At 35.7% G+C, this 25085-nt stretch overlaps 1 protein-coding gene across 1 annotated transcript in view; it reads left to right on the top strand.

The window, feature by feature from the left end:
• The window catches only part of vps13c (vacuolar protein sorting 13 homolog C), an 87294-nt gene extending 62656 nt beyond the window's left edge, over positions 1-24638 (top strand). The window contains exons 56-85 of the mRNA XM_007907594.2: positions 265-420; positions 1224-1479; positions 2124-2284; positions 2540-2661; positions 3002-3299; positions 3654-4043; positions 4797-4901; positions 5576-5740; positions 6250-6378; positions 6758-6891; positions 7193-7319; positions 7663-7898; positions 9765-9909; positions 10157-10291; positions 10470-10551; positions 10679-10748; positions 11245-11356; positions 11751-11864; positions 12472-12611; positions 13293-13374; positions 13465-13578; positions 13676-13751; positions 13972-14135; positions 16381-16426; positions 17298-17421; positions 18157-18271; positions 21436-21527; positions 22001-22121; positions 23771-23851; positions 24214-24638. Coding sequence (XP_007905785.2) covers positions 265-420; positions 1224-1479; positions 2124-2284; positions 2540-2661; positions 3002-3299; positions 3654-4043; positions 4797-4901; positions 5576-5740; positions 6250-6378; positions 6758-6891; positions 7193-7319; positions 7663-7898; positions 9765-9909; positions 10157-10291; positions 10470-10551; positions 10679-10748; positions 11245-11356; positions 11751-11864; positions 12472-12611; positions 13293-13374; positions 13465-13578; positions 13676-13751; positions 13972-14135; positions 16381-16426; positions 17298-17421; positions 18157-18271; positions 21436-21527; positions 22001-22121; positions 23771-23851; positions 24214-24303 — 4182 coding nt within the window. The 3' untranslated portion in view covers positions 24304-24638. The remainder of the gene's footprint in view (positions 1-264; positions 421-1223; positions 1480-2123; positions 2285-2539; positions 2662-3001; positions 3300-3653; positions 4044-4796; positions 4902-5575; positions 5741-6249; positions 6379-6757; positions 6892-7192; positions 7320-7662; positions 7899-9764; positions 9910-10156; positions 10292-10469; positions 10552-10678; positions 10749-11244; positions 11357-11750; positions 11865-12471; positions 12612-13292; positions 13375-13464; positions 13579-13675; positions 13752-13971; positions 14136-16380; positions 16427-17297; positions 17422-18156; positions 18272-21435; positions 21528-22000; positions 22122-23770; positions 23852-24213) is intronic.
• Positions 24639-25085: the final 447 nt, after the last annotated feature.

Raw genomic sequence — 25085 nt, 5'->3', positions numbered from 1 at the left:
ATACAGCGCCTTGGAATGTCCTCCCGCTATACAAAAAATGCAATTTTGTATTTGAATTTGTTCTGGCGTACCATAATAAGGCCCAGCAAAAATTGGTTCTGTAATTCAGTTGTGATTCTGTGATTCACAGCACAATTAGAATGAGCAAATATTCTAATGTTTGTAAATCTTGCTTATAAATTCTTTCAAGTAAATATTTCTGACAATAGGTATGTTCTAAAATATGTGAGATATTGATGTACACTTTCTTTTTAACCCATTTAGATGAAGAAAAACGAGGTACAGGATAAATGTCTCATTCCAGGAGATGACTTCCTCCAAATTCCTGACCCACAGACTGCCATTTCCATTTCTTCAAAGGACACCATGAACATCACCGTGTCCAAATGCTGCCTAAACGTTCTGAATGTTCTTGCCAAGGTAACCATGTTCATAACTTCATGTAGTAATATTGTGTGTGTGTGTGTATATATATATATATATATATATTTTGAGCTCCTTGAATTCCTAAATGCTACTCTGACACTTATCACTTGATGTGCGCAATTGGCTGCTGCGTTTCGCCCACAAAATATACAGTCGATTCACTTTACATCATATTCTGTGAAGCGCTTTGAGACGTCTTGAAGATGTGATAAGGCACTGCATCAAATGCAAGGATTATTATTATTATTGTTGTTACCATTGGGAGATGCGGAGACTGGTCCATAAGTGACTTGCCTTCGATATTGTGACCTCCCTATTGAGGATATCAAGCTTTTATACAAAAGGAACCCGTAAATGTGTGGCTGAATGCCACTGTGGTCAGAGAGATGGAACATGGGTGCAAATCTGTATCCCACCACTGCGTGGCACAGTCTTGCTGGATCACCCTGCTGCTTTCAATACATTTATTATTTAAAACTTTCTTTTAGAATGTCACTAAACTTAGTGACTTTCTTTCAGAATGTTTTTGTGAAAAATGATAATCGAAGACACAATGCCGTTGTTAACAGCTCCCACTACATCTGCTTGCAATCCGTGTGAATCTCATTTATTGTAATTTTAAGAATATTAAATACGACTTCTGAACCGGCAAAACCTTTTAGCGAGTCAATAACTATCAGCACAACAAGTTCACAATAATATACAATTCTTTACTCATTATTAGATATAGTGTTGTTCTACTTTCCAGAAAGAGAGCAAATATTTAGATGATGACGTGTCCATTTTATTTTCCGCAGGCATTTTCTGAAGGAGCTGCCTCAACATTTGATTATTCCCTGAAGGACAAAGCTCCATACACTTTAAAAAATGCATTGGGTATCCCAATGATTATGCAGCATTCTTCCAATCTGTGCTGCATTGGTTTCGATCCAGACGAAACGATAGATGTAGGGCAGACAGTAGAACTTGATTATTCAGCTGTAAAACCCAGAGACCAAGGAAAGCTTTCTGTGTTACAAAGACAAGAAAGTAATCTTTTCACCTTAACTATAGGTACGTTTAAGTGTGACTGAAGTCTTATGTCTTGGAGCAGGAAGGTTTATTTTAAACATTTTTAATAGTAGGTTAGTTAAGCCATTTGTCTTTCACAAGTGTATTTACATATACAGAAATGGTTTGAAAATGAATTTCAGTGGCTTTCCATTTCATTAAGATTTTTTTAAAAAATAGGCTGAGTGATTTTTGGGATGACTTAGTTAATATTACTCTTTTCTGGATCAGCTGGGTGTGGATTGGAGACAGTGGATTGTAGTCTGCACTTGAATCATTATTTAGGCAGACAATCCAGTTCCGTTTTGAGGGATTAATGCCTTCTAACAGATGAGATGTTATTTTTTGAGATGTTAAAACCAATTGAATAGGTATTTTCGGTACTATCGTTCTATTTTCTAAAAAAGCACACTTGAAGTTGGAATGTAAATTCGCTCTTTTTACAAAAAAGTCAAATGTATTGAATAACTAAAGTACAGTATATCATGTTACAATATGTCAAAATAAAATTAAAAGAAATAATGTAATCTAATTGTGCACAAGCTTTAATTCCCGTTTTGACATGAACTGGGTAATAAATTAGAGTGTTTTCTTGAAATTTTCCATGTTTCCTTGTAAATTACTTTAAAATATTTTTTTTTCATCAGTGCCATTTGATTATACAGAAGTAGCAAATATTCCTGTTACTAAGCCTGGCCGACGCTTGTACAATGTCCGTAACCCTTTCAGTGACTATTCAGTATCGCTGTTAGCCCAGATAGATGTGGTAGAAGGCAATAAAAGAATCATCATCAGGTCCCCTCTCCAGGTAATGCAGTGCCTCTTCAATTTACTTCATGTTGCATGGGTTCAGCAGAAATGAAAATGAACATCTTCTTGATTCAGCACATCTCAGTTTTTAATGCAAAAAAAATTGAAGGGCATTTCTTTTAAAAGGCATAAATCAAATTGTAGTTGGCGTTTCTGTTAAAAATGTGACACAAGTAACCAAAAATCATAAATTGAAGTAAATGAGAGAATGTGTAGAAATTGTAACAGTAACATTTTTTTCTTTTATTCACAGATCAAAAACCACTTCTCTATCTCCTTTATGGTCTACAAATTTGTCCCAGAAGGTGGTTTCCTGGAGCCCATTGGAGTAGCTAATCCTGAGCAGGAGTTCCATGTACCTCTGGATTCATATCGGTCAGAAGTTGACTCAAATCATTTTTTGTTTTACTTTGGAAGAGGGAGGAAATCAAACTATTAACTATTCAAAAGCGAATGCAATCCAATTGAATCGAAGGGTTGTTATGGGGAAAGTTCTATTTGCTATGATGTAGGATATCATCTCTCTCACACATGTGCGTGCATGAAAGTAATACACAAGCAAGTGTGATACATTTTGGGGCCACTTGCTAATCTATTGTAGCCAAATGCAAATTTGAATCGTAACGTAACGTGAAGTATAAGATGTCATAACACTGTATGCACTATTATTGCTTTTTGTAAGGTGCTAAATTATTGCGTTTTTTTTTTAAAAAAGAGGTCAATTGTTCCTCAAACCAGTAGGAGAGCTGGAGAACAAGTTCAAAGAATCGACCACATACATTACATGGAAAGAGGAGCTTCACAGGAGCTCAGAAGTCCGGTGCACACTGCGGTGCCCTTCAACTGAGCTAAACTTCCTACCGTTCATTGTAAACACCATTGCTATTCCAGATGAACTGACTTTTATCAGTAGTCGCGGTGAAGATGAATGGGATCCAGCCTATATCATTCATCTCCACCCCACAGTTACAATCAGAAATCTTCTGCCGTATAGTCTGCATTACATACTGGAGGTGAGCTCATTGAAATGAGAGTAGCCTTACTGTCTTGTTTTGCAGTTTCTTTTTACTGAAGCGAATAATATCCTTGCTGATTTTTTTNGTGTGTGTGCAGAATGATCTAAGGCAGCTTGCAGTGAAAATCTTTAGTTGTATTTTTTGACCCACTAAACTTTATGACAGCTTTACATTGCTCGTATTCATAGATGACTTAAAATATAAATTCAGAAAATGAAAGATTTCTCTTTTCCAAGAATTCTCTTTTCTGTGATTGTGTTTCAGTCCAGATGAAGTTTTTCTTTTAAAGTCAACCGTGTTTGCTAGGTTGTGATTTGCTGACCTTCAACAAATGATGTTTCTTTAATTCAGGGAACTGCAGAGTTTCAAGAGCTGGCAGAAGGGTGTTCAGCGGATGTCTTCCATTCAAGAATTAAAGGGGAAATAATGGAATTAGCCCTCATCAAATATCAAGGCAGGAACTGGGTTGGACATCTTAAAATCCAGGATGGACTTTCTGAATTTTTTCCAATGTGTTTCACTGCTGATTCAAAGGATCGCATGAGCATTGATTTGATGGTTCATGTTAGGAAAATCAGCAGGCGTCTGGTTCTGTCTATTCACAGCCCATACTGGATCATTAACAAAACCTCGAGAGTCTTGCAGTATCGTGCAGAAGACGTACACGTGAAACATCCAAGTGATTTCCGGGATGTTGTCCTTTTTTCCTTCAGACGGAAAAATATTTTCAGCAAAAATAAGGTATGTATAATTTCTCTTTGACATTTTTAAATCCTGGAAATAACTAGGAATTTTTAACTTATTGGTGGCAACTATGGTTTAAAAACCTAGTTCGCCCATGTATAAAACTGATGGGTTTGACAGACATTAATATTAATTTGTATTAATAAGACTCCCTCTATTTTAAGGCATTTATACACCTTCTTGTCTAGTTGTATTGCCATTTTATTCACAATCAAAATAAGTCCAGTGATATGTGTCCTTATATAATCTACATTTTAACCACTGTTTGAATCTCGACAGAAAGATTGAAATTTGTTTTTGCAACATGAGGCGAAAATCCGAGTTCTGAAATCTGTTTTTTGCACAGTGCATTGAAATGTATTAGTTGTATGCTGTGAAACGAAGAAATGTTTTAGTGATAAAATGTGTTTTATATTTCCTCTGCTGTGAATGTCACTTGGATACATCGTATTTTTGTAATGAGGAGGCACATTTTTATACTGTGACATCAGATTCACCAAAAGCTAAATTGAGGCTGCCTAAATTTATTGTTGCTTGTGATCCTTATAGTCTGTAGAGAGAGGGATTTCGGGTCTATCTTTCTTGACTTCCTTTGACCGAGGTCCCACAGGTAAAAGGATAGTGTATATCCATTATAGTCCTGTTTGTTTTCCCAATGTTACTATTGATTTTCATTGATTACTTTGAGCCCACATCCTCAAATATTGCACTGTAAAATATCTTACTTTGATTCTGCAATTTATCTTCCAGATCCAGCTGTGTGTGTCTACCAGCAACTGGTCATCTAGTTTCTCGCTGGACACTGTCGGAAGTTATGGATGTGTGAAGTGTCCTGCCAAAAATATGGAATATTTGGTGAGTCTATTTTTCTTGACAGTGCAACTTATGCAGGATGTAAGTTACATCCATCCTTCGGATGATCCGTTAAACTGAGGCCCTGCCTGCCTGTTCAGAAGGACGGTAAAGATCCCATGGCACTACTCAAAAAGAGAAGTGTTTCTCCTAGTGTCCTCGCCAACAAATTTGATCACTGACTCCACAGCTGTTATGGGACATTGCTGTGTGTAAACTGACTGCTGTGTTTTGCCCACAAAATACAGTCACCCTACAATATATCCTGTGAAGCGCTTTGAGACGTCTTGATGACGTGATAAGGAGCTATCATTAAATTAGAAATATTATTAGAAATGGGGAAGAATTGTGTGGGCATCTTCTGAACTTAATGATGTGACTTAACATTAAAAATCTGTTATTTTGGGCATCGGTATTTTTGATTCCTGAATGTTTATATGTTTCTTTTGTTGGTACTGTATTGTTGCAAATGCAAGGTGAAGCTTTATGGCCAAATTGCGAGATACTGGAAAAAAANGTTTAGTTGCATGTGTGACAGTTGAGGGCATTTGCGCAAAATTACAAATATACTATTTCTCCACATTGTGTGCATCAATCATGGACCTAGGAACTACACAATTAATTTACTTGGAATTGGGCAATTCTTGAATTTATTAGCATATTTTATTTTATCACAGATTGGAGTAACCATTAAGATGAGCAGTTTCAATGTAACCAAAGTAGTTACATTAACTCCTTTCTACACCCTGGTGAACAAGTCTTCATATGAACTTGAGGTTGGAGAAGTTTTGCCCAGCGGCCCAATGGAATGTGGGAAATGGCTGTACATTTCAACAGCAGAGGTACCATCTAAAACTGCAGCGTTATAGAGATCAATATTTAGAGACACCATGTTCATTTCTGTCTCTGGATTATGCTTTTACATTCATCGTTTCAGCATTCACATGCACCACAAGCATCCTTTTAGAACACAGAACCAACCACAGCAACATTGTACATCAAGAAATCTTTCATAATGATTTTCAAATACAATTTACACGATAGCACCTTAAAATTAATTGATTGCTGTTATCTTCACTGCACTACCAACAACACAATACAGGATGCAGTAGTCTCTAGCGAATGCTAGCAATTTGACATATTTATTATTGGGGCTAAAGCTAAGGAGCTCTTTATGGTTATAGTTAATACTTACTAAGGTAATATGCAGAGTTGTATCTTATTTGTGGCATCTTTTGGGAACTAGAAAAATAAATTTTGTGTTGCATGTTGAACATAGAGAAATGATGGCAAATTATATTGACGCGCACATGTTATTTACATTATATATTTCTTTTTTCTTAAATCTCAGTGTCTTCCTTTGTGGCCTGAAACAACATCAAACAAACTTTGTGTCAGAGTGGTTGGCTCTGAGCAGTCATCTAAATCATTCCATCTTAACAAACGAGACAATGGCACATTATTAAGTCTTGAACCGTTGGTAAGTTGAAATGCGCTTTTAGTCTCTTAATAATAGCACACTTTGATTTAGAATCTCTTGAGTAACTCGTACTGGTAATACAGTTTGGTGAGCTCTATTTTGCTGTCTGCTAAATTTGCACAATTGTAAATCCTTGTTACCTATTATTCTCTTGGTTTGGGGGGGAATCTGCAAAACCAGGAGAAAATGATTTTTCAGGTGAAGAGGATCATTTTTCATTGCCATCTTTTTAATTGTAGAGGGTTGTATTCAATTTGGGTTCGAACAAAGAAACTGATGTAGGCTGTAACAAATTATTTTGCAAATATATTCTTTAAATTTTAATAGACCAATGTCATGTTTACTGACATCTAATGTCCTTGATTTGTTTTGATTTCAGTGTGATGGGGTTATTGTGGACATAAATGTGGCTGATCACTCCACAGTGGTCAGTTTTACAGACTACTATGATGGTGCTGCACCTGCCTTGATCATTAATCACACCTCTGCAGTGAAGTTTAGGTTCAAACAAAGGTATCAGAAATCCATAAAACACCCTCTCTGTTGCAATTATGAGTTGTGTAATCTTGGACTCTGAATGAAACCTTTATTTTGCTTTATTTTGATACACAATTTATTTTCAGTGCTCTACTTACTGAGAACATTTCATGACCACAGTTTTAGCAACCTGTTGCGTTTGCATTGAATATTTTTTTGGAAAGGCCTAACTCCAATTCAAATGATAGAAAGAGTGCTGCACAAATGTTGAGACTTCATTAAATTTGGAGGACAGCACACCTAACCTGGAATCCTAACCTCTATTTTTACCCTGCAGTGGTGTTCAGGAAGAAGTCATCCTTGATCCGGGAAAGGCTCGATTGTTTACATGGGCTGACCCTGCTGGCAACAGGAAACTTAATTGGGGATGTGCATGGAAAACGGGGGAACTTGATCTGTTCAAGGTGGGTGAGGTTTTTTTTTATGAAAAATATATAGATTTTCCCTGTTGAACTATAGTGCGAGGCACTACCCTGAAACTCCAAAAGTTTTTTTTTTACTTAAAGTGGAACAATAAATAAGTCTTAAAATAAAGTTTCAAAAGATATATTCCACAGTTGAAACAGGGATCAAAATGTTGGCATTGCTCAACACATTTCATCCCTTCATTTTCACTGGAGAAAAATATTTCTTGATTCACTCGTGTGATTGGGAAATATTTAATCAACGTGAACCTAACAGTTAATTTAAGAATAAAATCTGATTGTTTTACTGATGGCGCTGTCTGTGTATTGCTGTGTTTTGCAGGATCAGTTTGGCCAGTTCCTTGGTGACCAGAATACTCAGATTCACTGGGTGTCTTTCCTTGATGGACGACAACGGGTGTTACTCTTCACTGAAGATGTTGCTGTTGTTTCGAAAGCACGACAGGCTGAGGATTTGAAACAATTTGAAAAAGAGATCACTGTTTCACTTCACAGCCTAGGACTGTCCCTTGTTAACAATGAGAGCAAACAGGAAATTGCTTACATTGGAATTACCAGGTACTTGTCTGATGATTTTAATTTTCATGTTGCATGATAATATTTCCACCACTCGACTTAAATTGTTGTTGATTAAAAAAAATATTCAGAGAGGAGCAGCCTGTCTAAATTGTATTAAAGGTGCTGAAATGCCTTGTTTCTATCAGCAGTGTGAAAGAATTAATGCACAATTTGGTTCATTTTCGGCACTGTGTATAGAAGCCAATGTAAAGAGAAACCGCTACACGTGGTAGTGATCAGAAATATGGTGGATACCAGTCCAATTAACTCAATCTCCCTATCTCCTCCTCAAGTTGTATTACTGTTGGCCAATGTTCATTAACACAATAACTAGAAAATAACATGTCTACCTTGTGTTTCTGCTCTCAAGCTTCTTTCTTCTTTAAAATGTAATTACATTGCTTCCTGTGAGAGTAACCTCCAACCCATCCCTCTCATCCTTCGAAAGCAACACCTTTTGAACTTGGGACTCTTGAAGAGTATGATGAAAATACCTTGAGTCAATTATTTTCAAACTTTGAATTGTGTACATATAAGCAAAGGGGAGGAGAGCTCTCTAAGCTTACCTTCATATCTGATTTTTCAATCCCTTTTGTTTTGTTTGATGTTGTGAGATGTTTTGATAACATTGTTCTGTTTGTTGAAAATAATTATACTGTCACATGCTGTATATAGGCAATACCTTTGAAGTGTAGTACCTGCTTATTAAGTTTCAGCTCGATGAACTTGGTTAACATACTGGAGAGATGGCCCACAAGCAGGTTAGCAACAGTACTTGCATGTAGGAATCAGCCCACAACACATATGGAAGGGGTGATTCAAAGTTAAACGTAGCATTGGTATATATTGGTCCCGTATACTAGCGGTTAAACGAGGGGTACTGTAATCTGCATTATGTACACTAATATTTTCAGAGGGAAAGAGTCATGGGTACACCCATTTTCTTTCAGTAAGCAAATTGTATTGGTTCATTGTAGCCCTCTTGCCTTTGTCCAATGTGTTGTCTTGTATGTCTGTGCATGTGTCAAACTGGGTAATGAGAGAAGCCTGCCTGTACAAATAATCATTTTTGGTAAACTTATGAGATTCCATATCAAAACATAGTTATATGTACGCTCTCAGTTTAATGCATGCTTCCTATTTGGATTAATATGCATGTAGTTAACTTTTGCATTCATATTATCCAAGAGGTCGATTTCAAAGTCTCAACTTAGGCATGTTTACACCATTACTCTTCGAGGGGTATTCCAGCTTTTCTTATTCTGTACCAATATTAATAAAAGAATTAATGATTTAATTGAAATGTCATTACAGAGGGCCATAAGTACAGACTAACAAAATGGCTAAGCTTACCAAACAAAGCATAATTGTATCTAATTTTTAATCTACATGTGGTCTGTCAACTATGTTTTTTGTCACGTCTTCGATTTTTGTTTTTCCCTTATGTTTCTCCTCTCTGTCAAAGAAACGTTTCCATAATTGGATCATCAAGAGTAGCAATATTTATTGCCTCTACCGCTATTCAGGCTCCAGAGTAAAAAAATACCCCAGGGCCTTTAACTTTACACCTTTTCTGTTAAATAATGGACATTGTTGCTGTTCCTATTAACTGAGCAGTTGTTATCAGAAAAGTGTTGGAACAGCGCTTGTGGTCGCCAACAATTCTGATTGTTTTAAAGAATGATTTACATTAGAATAGGTCATGTTCAGATGGTCCTCTTGACGTTAAAGGCTCTGTACAAATATAATTATTTGTTGTTGTTTAAACCAAAATTGGTGGATGTTCGTCCGACTAAGTGGCAGTTGAATGTAAATATGCATCCAAACATTCAGTTATTTGCAATGAGCATTTCATTCTGACTCTAGTTCTGGCGTTGTGTGGGAAATGAAACCGAAGCAGCGCTGGAAGCCATTTAGTCAAAAACACATCAACCTTTTGGAATCCACCTATCAGAAGCACTTCAATGCAAGGTCCTTTGAATCCTGGATTAAGTTGGAGTCTAATTTTGAGGTAGTGTATTAACCATAAATGTCGTAATTAGAAAATCTTTCCTATTCCTGCAATGAAAATTTCATTACAACTCTAGTAGTGGTGTTTGGGAACTTTTCAAGATCAAGTTGTTAACTCTCCAGGTAGTCAACAGAAATGAAATTTCTCTTTCCAGTAGCAAAGTATTCATTTTAATAATACTTATACTCTGTGTAATCTTGTGATTTAGTCAGGTTTAATGGTGTGTTTGTATCACTTATTTTTGTAGGTTAATTTCAACACAATGCAAATGCGCTTACCTGCCCAGCACAGGATCAGACGAAACTTCTTGTCAGGAATTCATATTGAATATAAACAATCACCTCATCACAGGAGTTTACGGGCACAGTTAAACTGGTTGCAGGTAATTTATTTTCTGGTGAATCATTTATTGAAGAGTTTAGCTTTTTTTTAAAATTCAGCACCTCAGGAAATGACTATTGCGAATTGCAGTGGGCAGAAAGCTGTTTCCAAAACAGATTCTAAAAGAGAACGATTTATCTATTTCGCAAACATCTGCATTTTATCATTCTGTTTTGCAGGTTGACAACCAGCTACCTGGTGCAATATTTCCAATTGCGTTTCATCCTGTTCCTCCTCCCAAGTCCATTGCATTGGATTCAGGTACATCTTAACTGGCTTATTTTATTATCATCATGTAAATAAGCACTCCGGGACCCTACCCCGTGTGAAGGATTGTTGTAAATATGGAAGTTCAATTCTTATCATAGTTTTATGCTTGTTCTTGTAGAACCAAAGCCATTTGTTGACATAAGCATCATCACAAGATTTAATGAGCACAGTCAAGTTATGCAGTTCAAGTGAGTAACGGAATGTTCAACGGGAATGAGCAGTTAACATAATGGTGATACTAATATAACTATTCTTAGTGAACAATCACATTAACAATACATTAACAAATTAAGGAAAACAATGTGCAGACAAAGCACAGAGCTCAGAGATGTTATCCTGTGTGAAAGGTGTTACAGTAAAACTTGCATGAGTCTTATTTTTATAATCGTATAATTACCAAACGTCGTACATGCACCTGAGTCCCATTCAGTTTCCTCCCAAAAAGCGCTTTGATTTCTTTCTACTTGTCATATTTTATAAATCGGAAAAGCAGCTAAATCGCGACTGTTTCTTGGACCCTAAATCCAATGCAAATCATCTCCAAACACTTACAGGCTGCATTGAAGTACGCATCTGCAGTGTTGATCATTGATTAAGTCGTATACGATATGACTGAAGTACAATAGAATAAAGAGGGAAATCAAAGAGTTTTGCAATACTATTTTGTTTAATGTTTATTTCTAGATATTTCATGGTTCTCATCCAGGAGATGGCAGTGAAACTTGACCAGGGATTTCTCAGTGCTATTATTGCACTGTTCACAGCAGCATTAGATCCTCTAGCATCAACTCAAAAGGTATCTTTTATCCTAAACCTGCATATATTTTTTTTACCTTCAGGCTTCTGGTTTTGGGGATGGGTTTGTATGTGTGTGTCCTGATATCAGGTAGACTTGTTTAGCCTTGATTTGGCGACGGCTCAATTCAAATGTGAATAAAACACATTAATTTGTCAATAGGATATTATATGCACAATTGAAAACTTTGTTTACAAGTTGAAGTCTTGACTTGAGTGTTGTGGGCTACAGAACCAAAAAATATACATATGTAACACTTCAACAAACCATGGAGACATGTCATCATAGTCCTATAAAATTTTTCAGAAATATCTTATTTACCTATTTTCTCTCATCTTAATAGAGTTGGTCCACATATGGTGCTGTGAGGTTTAAGTACTTTTATCTTTTCCAGACAAATCTGATACACCATGATGTAGAAGCATTAAAGGCAGAGTTGATGGAAACCTCAATGACAGATGTTTCAAGTTTAAGTTTCTTTGAATACTTGCATATTTCTCCACTGAAGGTAAACAATATAGCTTGAATAAGTCTTATGGAAAGGAATGATGGACTAAAATGACTGGCTGTTAATGCATGAGTGTATTAAATGTTTGCTTCACAGTAACTACATCTAAATCCTTGGTTGACTCCTCCATTCCTGTTGATTTCTATTTAATTATTTAAATTAAACATTATGATCTTCATTTGTGAGGTTTCATTTCATTTCTCAAACTGGAATCTTGTTCGTCTCTTGATGAATAGTTCAATATTAATATTTTATGTGAAAGGAATGTAACTTTTTGATGTTCTTAAGAAATAATCACAGATTAACAGCAAAACTATAATTAGTAATTTCAGTCTTTCATAGTCATTTTAACTAATGAGCATTAATTATAGCATGCCAATAAAATGCAACTTTACTCCCTACCAGGAGTTGAGCCCAGCTCAATGCTTCTATGCTCACCTTGCTTTAGGAACTTAAGTGTGCTGGTGTTTTTAAAAATCTTCCATTTTCTATAAACATTCAGAATCACATTGTATCATTTTGCTGCTGTCACTGTTAATCCATGTAGAGTCTATGCACCTTGGAAGTTACTGCAGTCATCCTTAATTAGACATTTTTTTCTTAAAAGGTACATTTGAGCATGTCATTGGACTCAGGAGGAGAGGAATCCAGTAAAGATAGGCAGGAAGCAGCACCACTCCAGTCCATTAATATTTTGCTGAAAAGCATTGGAGCTACTTTAACAGATGTGGATGATCTCATCTTCAAGTAAGCAGACCAGACTATTTTTCTTTGCATACGACTAGCTGAATTTGTTGATGAGGGTTGCATAATAAGACTTTACTTCAGGCCTCAAAGGTATGATTAATGGCTGTGTTTTGCATAAGTTAAACTAGGATATTTTAGAGATCTAAATCACAGTATTAAAGAGACATTTCTATAACTGAACTTGTTTTCATTGGCAAATAAGATTAATAGGATATATAATCAAGAGTTTTCATATGCAGACACAGACCTCCTGGAGTTTCATTTCTTTTCATGTTTTTTCAGAAGACAAAGGGACACAATTATTAAATTAAGAAGTAATTAAGAATATTTAGCTTGGGAGGATTGTTCCCCAAGCAATAGCAAACCAATAGTAGGAGACTAAATCCAATCCTTCATTGACTAAAGTCTATAAAAATAACTTAAAAAATGTGTATTTAGGCATTTTCTATATTTATTTGGTGGGGAGGGAGGAAGAAACTTGCAGAATCTTTTCACAAAATCTCTTTTCAGAAAATCGTGAATTATATATATAATATATAAAGATGGTCTATTTAAAAAAATGAACTTAATGTGCTAAATGGCTTCTTTACGTTTCAGATTTTCTTATATGGTTTTAACTCGTGTGTGTGTGTGTGTGCACGTGTTATTGAGTGAATATATTGGCTGGTTCTTATGTTTCAGACTTGCATTTTTCGAAACTAAATGCCAGTTCTATAAGAGAGATCAACTGATGTGGACTGTCATTTCCCATTATTCTGAACAAGTGAGCATAAAAAAAGTTGTCAGTTTAAACATTTTTTCCCACCTGCCTTGATAATACTGTGTTAACCAAAACCGCTTGCTTTTCTCTCAGTTTCTGAAGCAGATGTACGTTCTTGTTTTGGGGCTTGATGTCCTTGGAAACCCGGTCGGACTCATCCGAGGCCTCTCGGAAGGTGTAGAAGCATTCTTCTATGAACCTTTCCAGGTAAGTAGAAATACGATGGAAGTTATTTTGTATTCTTTATGACAGCTGACTTTCTTTGGCGGTTTTTACATAAGAGTAACCTCTTGAATTTTCATAGGGTGCTGTTCAGGGACCAGAAGAATTTGCAGAGGGCTTTGTGATTGGAGTGAGGAGCCTCCTTGGACACACAGTAGGTAAGAATTACTAGCAGTTTTAGTATATGGGTTATATAGGGTTGTCTGTAGAATTGAACTGCTACAAAGGGCTTGTTTCTCGGGGTAAACCATAATCTGCTGGACCAAATAATTCTAAATGAATCCTTCTTTGGTTCCCTTGCATCAGCAAGTTTGTGCTCATAGCTAATACTGATGTCAGCAGATAAATCTGAACATTACTTCTTGGTATTGCATACAGGTGGCGCAGCTGGTGTGGTGTCTAGGATCACGGGAACTGTTGGAAAAGGCTTGGCTGCAATTACTATGGATAAAGAATATCAACAGAAACGCAGAGAGGAAATGAACCGTCAACCCAAAGACTTTGGGGACAGTTTGGCTAGAGGAGGAAAGGGCCTCTTGCGGGTAAGGAGATAAAACCTAGTCCCGTGCTGTATATTTTGATTGGGGAAATGGAGAACCCATGCATCATTGCTTTAAGAGGAAGGCAGACATTAGGCAGTTAACATACCTCTGCCAGGCATCAAGAGAACAATTAAAGACAATTTGGCCCATTAGGTCTGCTTTTTACATAGTGCATGCAAATCCTGTCCGACCTTCTTCACTCCACAGACTACATCAGCTCTTAGTTCCCAGGCAGTTATCAGTTTCAAAGGAATTCATATATCATCAACTGGTATTCTTTAAAGTCTGTTCCATACCTCCACTCTTTTGTGAAAAGATATTCTTCTCATTTCCAATCCCACTTGAAGATTTTTCAGTTTAAATGCATAGTATACCTTCTTACGTCGGTTTGATCGGTGAATCAAACAGTGTTGTGCCTCTCAACAATTTAATGATCTGGATCATGTCCGCTTCAATTTTTTTNCTCTAATAACTCACCTCTATGAGCCTTTGTGACTTAAAGCTCTAAGTCCTGGCATATTCTTGCTCTTCTCTGAACTCAATATCCTTTTGAAGATAGGTAGCTGAAAATGTACAAAATACACCAGCTGTGGCTTCACCAATAAAATCCACTTGGGTTAGAATAAAGTTTTTCCATTTCTAAACAAAAATGCTCCCAAGGTGCAACAATATTTGATCAGTAACTTTGCATTCAGTGGAAACCTTCAGTGAGTAGTCAATAATTACACCCATGTCTTTTTCCATTTCCACTAATGGACACTCTTTCATTGTTTACATGTGTTTACTGTTTCTTGTTCCAATATGCATTACTATATTAATCCATCCATTATTTCATTAGACCATCTGCTTAAGTCATCCACATCTCCTTGAATATTCTTTATCCTCGTATTATTCACCTGTCTGCGTAGCTTAGTAATCTATCAAGAATTTTTTAAAAAAATTACAAGACTCTGAGTCATTCATGAATAATATGAACAGCAGCAGATTAAAAAAGGTCACAAGTCACTTCCCTGTGACAGAGATTTTCCATCATCGCCTCCCTGCTTCCAATTGCTGAGTCAACATTCTATGTAGGTAAACTTGACATTTATTCTGTGAACTTTACGCTTTAATAGTTTTGTGTAGACACTTGAATCTCACTTATAGAATGTTGGAATCCTCATCTACAACTTTAGTTCCTTCAAAAGAATTCCAGTAGATTAGTGAGCGATAACCAGTTGCGCCAAATCAGTGTTGTTTTCCTTATAGCATCTATACTTTTTAAAACTGGCATTGATAGCCCCATAAAATGTTGTGACTGATGTGTTTTAAGTAGTTTTTTTAAAATTTTCTCTTCATGTATAAAGAACTTGAGTTGTAGAGTGTGGACTGATCATGTGTTTAGTGTTAGTTGGAAAATAATTACTTTCTAGTACAATAAAGACTAAAGATGTTAGACTGGAAATAAAGGTAATTTTCTTAACATTCTCCAACATTATATTATATTAATCTTTCCATTATCAAAAATCTCTTAAGTATAGTACAGTTTTGTCCGTGAGCTTATTTAATATCTCCACCTACTGGAGATTTTATTAATTCCATCATGCAGAAACATTAGTCACAGAATGAAAATCACCTGGCTTAACTGCTTTGAAACACACCACTGAGTTTCTTCAGAAACTTAAACGGATTTCCAGTAGGTATGTTAGGAAATGCAGCTTCGCTGTCATTTAATTTCAAAATCTCAATCCAATTTATTAGTATGTGGTTGTAGAAAGTAGTCTCAGTTAGTAGAACTTGCAGAAAACTCAAAAATAATCAATCATTGCGTGTTTTTGAGTTTTTATTCTGTACATTTGAACAGTTTTGAAATTTTGTTCCAAGTTGCTGTCTCTGTTCAGTGTGGACAGATGACATGAGCCAAGCAGCTGGAAGATGTATGAACATAGCCTGTAATGATGAGACTCCACAGCCTCCAGTTTGCATCTCCACACAGGGACGTACATCGTGAAGATTGGGAATTCAGCAGCTATATATTAGTTCACCAGCAAAGCTGGACCACAGGACTGCATCCGGAGAAATTATCAGACCAATAAAATTTTTGAGATGGATTTTGTTCAACAAAAAAAGCAAGCCAAACTATTCAAATTGAGGACATGAAGAAATCTGCCCTAAATCTTCTTCTTTCACAGATACAATATTGATATCTACTGTGAAACAAATACAATGTAGAAATATTTACAATTTATTTTTGAATTTCTTTCAGGGTGTGGTGGGAGGATTTACAGGAATCGTCACAAAACCTGTTGAAGGTATGTTACTCAAACTTGGACGAGCAATGCACCAAACGTCAATGCTTTGGGACAAGATTATAATGAATAGAAGACATTATATTCTTCTATTGAATGTGTTTTTATTAAACTAATCCTTGCCTTTGAATTAGCTTTTTTTTGATGTCAGAGGGAATGTCTGTGTTATTTTGTAGGTGAAATTAATAGTTCCACCTATGTTTGCACTCACACATGGAAATTTCGCTGCGTATAGAATGCTCACTCTTCTTGCAAGATAGGTACACCCTATTTTCCTATTTCCAGAGAATTAGATGCAGATTGACATGAGCCAAGGCTTCTAGACCCCAGAGAATATGTTGGTCAATTCCATATTAAAATGCCTTATTGAGTGTTCTATATAACTGTAGCGGATGGCTGGCCATAAGGGAGCTGTGGAATGTATCTCAAATTGTACTGTGTGAGACCTTATGGCCACTTTTATCAACAGCTTTTCTGTATTATAATCTATTAATAGAAAATATAATAGGTTATGGTTTCAAAACGTTTGGTTATGATTGGATGACATTGACTTTCAAAGATATATAATGACTTGTGAACTACATATTTCTCATTCCTTTGTGACCAATTTTTCATGCTAAATGAGAAGATAATGTGACTTGATCTGTATTTGTGGCTGCCACAATTCGCCCACAAAATACACAGTCACTCCACTTTACAGTATATTTTGCGAAGCACTTTGAGACATCTCAACGACATGATAAGGCGTTCTATCAAATGCAAGGATTATTATTATTATTACTTGTTTATTTGATGAATGGATAACCTGACTGAGTAGTGCTAAGGTTCCGTTTGAGTTCATTCTCATTTTACGACTTAACACTTCGTGCCACAGGTGCAAAGAAGGAAGGTACAGCCGGTTTCTTCAAAGGAATCGGCAAAGGTCTGGTTGGAGTTGTTGCACGACCGACGGGTGGCATCATTGATATGGCGAGCAGCACTTTCCAAGGAATTAAAAAGTAAGTTATTGAACCAAAATAACCCATGTTAAAAGCGAAACTGCACTCCAGTGAGGCACTCAACAATGGGATTAACATGTATTCTATTGTATTCTACGGTTTCTATTTCCACTGTTTGTTTTTGAATAAGGCACAACAACTTGCAATTATATTGTGCACTTAACAACAGGATAGTCACAGAACCCTGTATAGTGGTGAGGTTGGTTGCCGAGAAAGAGAAGGGAGGTGACCATAGGTGTGGTTGAAGAGATAATGTAGGTCTTGAGGTGGAATTTAAAGGTAGATAAAGAGGGGATGATATGATACCCAGTGCAATATCACTTCCCTTGTCTGCGATAAGGTATCCAAAGTTAACATATGGAGTTCCAGAGTTTAAACTTGCAGTGGTTGATGGTATGGAATGCAAAATAAATTTGAGAAGAATTTCAGATTTATAAATTTGAGTTAAACTATCCAGGCTTTCCAAACTTAATAATCATTTTTCAAGTGATTTCAAATGCTGTCTTCGGGCATAATTTTAATTTAGACTGCTCCTGTAAACAAATTCCTTCTTTGCTTTTCACCAGGGATAATGTGATTAATTAAAACTGAAAAACAGTTTGAAAATGATTCTTTTCCACTGGAGCCTAGTCGATATTTAAGGGACTTTATTATTTTTAATGGTTAGCTAATTCTGTATTATTTTAGGAAATGATACATTAAAACAATTACTGACTTTCATTGCCTAACTCTTAGGGTAGCTGAGTCGACTGAAGATGTAAATAAACTGCGTCCTCCTCGCTGCATCCATGAAGATGGGATCATCAGAACTTACAACAGATCTGAATCTGAGGGATGTGAATTGCTTGAGGTAAATATGTCTATTTTTCTTAAATGGGGAAATAGACATTATTCAAATCCCCTTTAAATTTATTTAAGCAATATGAAATATTCAATGGATTTGATTTAATCACAGTATGTTAACACATTCCTGTGTACAATGCTCAATCTTGCTCAATCTTGTTTGAGTGGCTGCCTTGCCACAGCTCTTCAGGTGTGTAACTTGTACTGTGGTTAACATATTTCACCTATAAACACACCTTTTTCTAGAGTAGTTCAAGGGCATGTACATCACCAAGTGATAACTGCACTCAGTGATTTGGTATCCAGTGCAATATCGCTTCCCTTATCTGAAAAAGGTATCCAAAGTTAACATAGCATGACATATCTTATAACCCTGATGATATGGTACCAACATGAACTTTACAACAAATGTACACTTATTTTTTAAATAGTGTCAGGCATGGCATTACAGTTATTATTGAAATGAACTATGTACAGTTTTCAGATACTGTCAGTAACCATTGAAAAATTTGCTAATTTGCACTTCATAAATTTGCACCATCGTGGAAAGACCTGTAATGTGCACTAATTATGCCCAACCTTTCTAATATATTGTTGATTATTTATCCAACTAAAACATATAGGAGCGCTTTTTATGTTGCAATATCACTGTTCGCAGCCGTTGTGTGTACTTTTTTTTCTACGTTCCTTTTACAGACTTCTGCACACAATGAGCACTAAAGATTAGTTATATAAGTTATACAACTAGAACTCTGATCAATCAAAGATTAAAAACTTTCCACTCTATGCATGCATGGCTTCCTTTTAAGCAAAAGTTCTAACTTTCCTTTTTTCATTTTTCCTTCTATACATGCAGCAAGAAATGGAATGAAAGTAGAATATCTTGCATCTTTCTACCTTTGCTACGTGCTTCTTACTGAAACATTCTGCTGATTTAGCTTACAACATTGTATAAATGTATTTAAAGCTTTCATCAATACAGTATGTACTATTCTCACAATTAAGACCATGCACATCATGGCGAATAAATTACGTTCAACTGATTAATTGATTAATTTAATACATAACTACGTCTTGCTAATAAATGTTAATGTTAGCTATGGTGACAGTCTTTATGCCAAATATTTGAAGGAAATAATTTAAAAAATAACTTGAACTTGAGACTGTTTGTCATCTTGTTGCATATTGTCTTCACAGTTTTGACTATTTGCTCCCTTTTTTGTCCAATTGGACTTTAAAATGTAATTCTGTGTTCAGTGCGTATAACTGTATAATTTCTTGTGTGTTTATACAAACCTTATTGCCTGACTCCTCGCCTGAACTCCACCCATTCCAATCCTCCCTCCCTTCAGTTTCAATATTAATTGTGAAAGATTTGGCACATATATCAGTGAGACTATTGTTCATGCAATGTTATGAACGGTTTGAGCTGGAGCACAATTTTAGATTGTTGCAATTTGGGACCAAAATGTTAGATTGCTGTCAAAATTTAAAAAGTGTAACTTTTGCTGATTCAATTTATTTGTGGCGAATAAGACACATTAGGCTGTACAGCTTTAGTGTATATATGTTACTTACATACAGTAGAAATCTGTTAATCAGCATGACAAGTCATCCATATTGGGCTCAAAATGTATCCAAGAGAGAGAGAAAAGTTAGAAAGAGTTAGAGAAAAGGAAGAGAGAAGAACTGACATAGTTAATGCTATAATATAATTCCTGATAGATGTTTTGGGGGGTCATGAATAGCCAATTTGTATAATCATGATGAATTATCTGGATTGATTACTCATCCACAATGGGGCTGGTCCCAATTAGTGTGAATAATTGTCTCACTTCTGTTTCTCTTGTTACTTGTAATTCTGGTGTTTCATTTGTATGCCAAAGCCTTTATGATTAAAATGTACATATCTGATAGTTTTCTGCTTCTTCCTCATCATCTTTGCTTCCTTAAAAGCTGAGAGAATAGTGGGTTGTATTTCTACAACACATTGTTTTCACATGAAATCCAACGACCCAAAAGTGCTTTACAAACTATAATTGATTAGAAATGAAGTAAGTGAATGTTGTTAAATAGGCCAATACAGTCGCTAATCTGTACCAGTGATGGTCCACAAATGAAATGATCAGCCAATTAATTTGAAATTTTAGGGGTAGTTTAATAATAGTAATAATCCTTGCATTTGATCGCTGAGACGTCTCAAAGCGTTTCACAGAATATACTTTAAAGTGAATTGATTCTAATTTTGTGGGCGAAATGTCCACAAAAGATAGGTTGTAGATAAATTGTCTAACTGGAATAATTGGAATAAAATCATTTGTTCGCTGAAACCTGTTTTGCAGCTTTCATATACATTTTAATCTGTGAAATACCTACAAATTGATGGTAGAATGATTGATGATAATCTGTGAAATATAATTGAACCATCAAAAGTGAATTTTTTTATTAACCTTGTATAAATGAGACACTGAGTTTAAGAAAAAACAATTGTGGTGCAGAAATGATTGGAAAGTGGAAATATTCTCATTTAATTTAAGGTTAAAAATGGATCCTAATTGTGATTAGCCAAATTGTGATCTTAATTGTAACTGGTTTCTTTATCTTCGGTATTTAGATCTTTTGAATGACTAACAATATCACAACGCACAAATCTTTATAAATATCATCTGAAGCTCAAGATTAAAATTGCTGCTTTGAGCTCCTTTTACATATAAAGTACAGTCATTGTTGGCAAGCAAGTCTGTCCAAATAATTTTACCAGTAATCGCTTTCTCCCTGAGTCGTGCATCAACTGTGGCTAAAGAGACCTGTTGCCAAGCTTTGCTAATGCTGTGTTGTATCAATTGGCATGAGCAACTGGATAATTCTCCCATCAATACTTTATTGCCCCTCACTGTGGCATTGCTAGTATCAGGAACTGAACAGAGTGGAAATTAAGCCAGTGACAGTGAGTTTGTGCTGTAGATCCTTACATTATGTAACGTGTTTTCGAGACTTGAGGTAAAAGATGATACGCAAGTATAATGGGGACTCCCATCAGTCTCCAACACCACCAAGGGTGATGTATGTAATGTTGAATGGAGGCTTGACCCCCCCCCCCCCCCCCCATATGCTTTGGTTAAGTATCGCTATCTATTTAAAAGTAACTGTTGTAATTTAATGTTATTGCAGAAACTGGAGATTCAGAAGTTTGAAGGAGAGATGTATCGTAGTCACTATTCTATATATGGGAACAAAAATGCAAATCTGCTCATCACCAACAGGTAAGATTTAAGCATCTCCCAATCAATGAGATGAAGTATTTGCAGTTAATCCTCAACTGTAAAAATATAATTTGAAGATTAAAGGAATAGATAGAATTAAAAAAAGTATTGTCTGCTTTAATCCTGTGGTGGCAATTGCCCTGTTTAATTGGTCATTCATCTCATGGCTGTTTATGGATCCTTGTGGATGAAATTGGGTGCAACTTTTGTCTACAGTAGTTGCTGTGCTTAATAATAATAATAATTTCATTTGATATGTTTCACATTAGCAGGATTCACTGTTAAGTGTAGTGACTGTATTTCAAAGCAATAATCTATTAAAATGTAGCTTCTTTCTGTAGTCTTAGGAAACAGTGCAAGGAGCAGCCGTCAACATTTGTGGTGCTTTGCAGACGTAAATAATAAACTTTAAGGTTTATTTTAAGTTGAACTCTTTGCTATCTCACTTTTCATGAATTATGTGGTAATTTCAGGAGAGTCCTGTGTGTGTCTGATGAAATTCTAGGCCATCTTGGAAGTGACTGGAATTACACGTTCGATGAGTTTACACAGCCACCAATTGTGAAAGGAAATGTGTTGAGTGTGTTTGTCAAGGTATGTTTTCTTTATTACACTGTAGACATCAAAATGTTACTGCTCCGGTCAGGAATACCATGAATAGTTGTTTCTGCTGTAAGTTGAAGGTGTGCATTACTATTCTGTTGTAAAAAATGGATATGTTCATGCATTCCTAGACTACAATCACTGCAAATACACATTTTTAATCACAACTTAATTAAAAAAATGCTTTTTTGGATTGTTACGATTTTACAATAAATATAAAGGAGATGTATTGTTAAGTCCTTTGCCACCTCTGATAAACATCAGCTAGATATTTTCAGCCCAGTAACACACAGGAGGATTTATTCCTGTGTCATGCAGGAAATGTGATACGTTGGTGGTAATATTTATAAATTCATATTCAAGCCATCATGAATCTAAAGCAATGTGCAAATTTAATTTTCCAGTTTGACACAGCTTTTCAATGAGAGGTTCATTGTTTGGCAATGTTGTTTGAGGATAAAGTAGTTCACGGCATAGAGCTGCACATTATGACGACAATGTTCAATCATAGATCAAGCTAAATTGAACACAATTTTTGTCAGTAAGTAACACTGAATGTAACAGGAAAAAAAAGGATTTTTGAAAGCTGTATATTGAGGTATTGAAAACTACACTCCCCAGATTTTCCGGTGGGAATCGGACAATGACAACTTGCATTATTAATTGGAGGATGTGGGAATGACTGAAATTGTGTGGGAAGCAGGAAGTCCAGGTGCTTTCCTGTGGGGAGGGAGAAGATTCCGTTTCCTCCAAACCTTTCTATACATCTGCTAGATTTGGTTTCAGAGCAGTGGGTAGCTCTGCCACCTTCTCAGTAGACAAAATGCTTACCCAGCTGATGAAGATAAGGGGATTGGGGATAACTGCAACAATAAATTGCACCTTTCATTTGGGAGGATGTCCCTCAGGTTCTGGGCACTGAGGGATTTAACTCCATATTTAAGTAATGTGAAGAAGTATCTTACTGTACAAATAACCTATGTGCAAGTGGATTATGTTTTTGTCTGGGTGACCTGGGAATGTTATACAATTTCCATTTGGCTGCATATAGTCTGTTTATGTCATGAAAAATGGTAGAAAATTGAAACCCACATCTGCACAGTGTGTAGTTAAGTTGCTTCTTAAAAGGTACTTCTCTACCCGGTCCCAATCTGTATATAGACCTTTATTTTCTTTGCTCTGTGACACTACACGCAGGAAGGGTGCTATATAAATGCAAATTGTTGTCAAAGCACATTTTGTTTCCGAAGCGTTCTAATTAATAATGAGCATCCTTCCATTTGATATAGTGCCTTATCATGTCTTTGAGATCTCAAAGTGCTTCACAGAATGTACTGTAATAATTAATGTATAATTGAATAGATCATATCATTTAGTTCATAGGGTCATTTTCATGCATGAATGCTGGATAATTACTCTTAAATGTTCTCGTTGACCTAACTAAAATGAAGGTAAAAAGATAATGATTTCACCTGTTTACTCTCTGCTCAAGCTTCAAGGAAATTTACCAGAAGTTTATTTACCTCTTTTTAGTGAGTAATATTTGAAAAGTTTGAAGAAATATAAATGATGAAGCTTTTTGATGAACGTTACCCCAAATAAAAGCCTCAAAGTTGTGACATTTCGTATTTTTTTTACAGGATCATTCATTAATAGGATTTTCCATTCCAAATCAGGACTCAGTGAAAACAATTAAACTCCAGGATGGGGACAAGGCAATGGTAAGTACAGAGACTTTGAGTAGAGTTTGTTTCCAAAGATGAGTGGATACAGTCATCAAGAAAGATTGGACATGGCCAAGTTATTCAATTTTATTTATAAATTTGTTTTGCAAAATGATATTACATTTAGAGATAGGTTTTCCAAGCATCACTTATCACCGACTACATTTTAAGCATGTATACCTAATATATTAGGTGTACCAACCAACCTTCATTAAACTTGAGTTCCTTAAATTGTGTAAACAAAATTATTCAATCATCCTGAATTTACTCAGCCTGAATAACTTGAATTCATAAAATTTGCCTTAACAAGACATGAATCAGAACTCATATCTGAAATAATTGCTGATGCTTTGTTGCAGAGGGTTGCCAATGCCATTGAAGAAGCTTGGTCCACAAGAAAGCAACAGCAGCTGGTGAAAAGAAAATCACAAAGATTTTCGAAACATTAAGGTCTCGGTTGCTGCCCTATTGCACAAAATCTCTATCCTAATTTTGACTCTTCTATAAAACTATCATTTGCACTAGACTGTATATTTTCCTAATGATTGATTTTAAAAGTATGAAATCTTTGGTGTTGAGGTGAGCTAATTGGTTAGAGACACTGAGCTCAGGAATGAAGGCCAGTATTTCAATGTAATGTGTGACTGGTGTCAGAATGTAGACAACTATTGTCAATACTCAGAATGTTCATTTTGAACTCTGAAAAAGAATGTATTTGCATGTTAAGAAAAAAATAAACTCAATTGTACTCAACTGTCAAAGAAATAAAATTACCTGGAATGACTAGATTGCTTCTTTATTTTGGTCCTAACACTTTAAAAGCAGTAATCTGCTGAAGTGAGTAAATATTTCACTGTTGCTCTATGTAAATCTGATCAATCCATGGGGGCATTTGGCAATGAGAGCTGATGATCTAATAAAGACTTCTCTCATATTTCATAGATAGGAATAAGTATTTGTATTCTTCACATGAGCAGTTTTTGAATAGTGTTTGTACAGTTACATTAGGCTCTATTTGAAATGTTTTCTGTTGAATGTATTTTTTTCAAAAGAATGCAAATTAAGTTCAGTATAGATACATTTGAGGTAGCAAATTTGGGGAATAAAATAATTGAATGCAAATGGCCCACATTGATAAAAATCTGCAAAAGGAGAATAGGAACAGAGTGAATCCAAAGGTTCAGATACAGATCTCTAAATAATAATAATCCTTGCGTTTAATATAGCTCCT

Source organism: Callorhinchus milii, unplaced genomic scaffold (genome assembly GCF_018977255.1).
Source record: "Callorhinchus milii isolate IMCB2004 unplaced genomic scaffold, IMCB_Cmil_1.0 Scaffold26, whole genome shotgun sequence".
In the NCBI taxonomy this organism is placed as follows: Eukaryota; Metazoa; Chordata; class Chondrichthyes; order Chimaeriformes; family Callorhinchidae; genus Callorhinchus; species Callorhinchus milii.
This window is presented reverse-complemented; position numbering and strand designations above follow the sequence as displayed.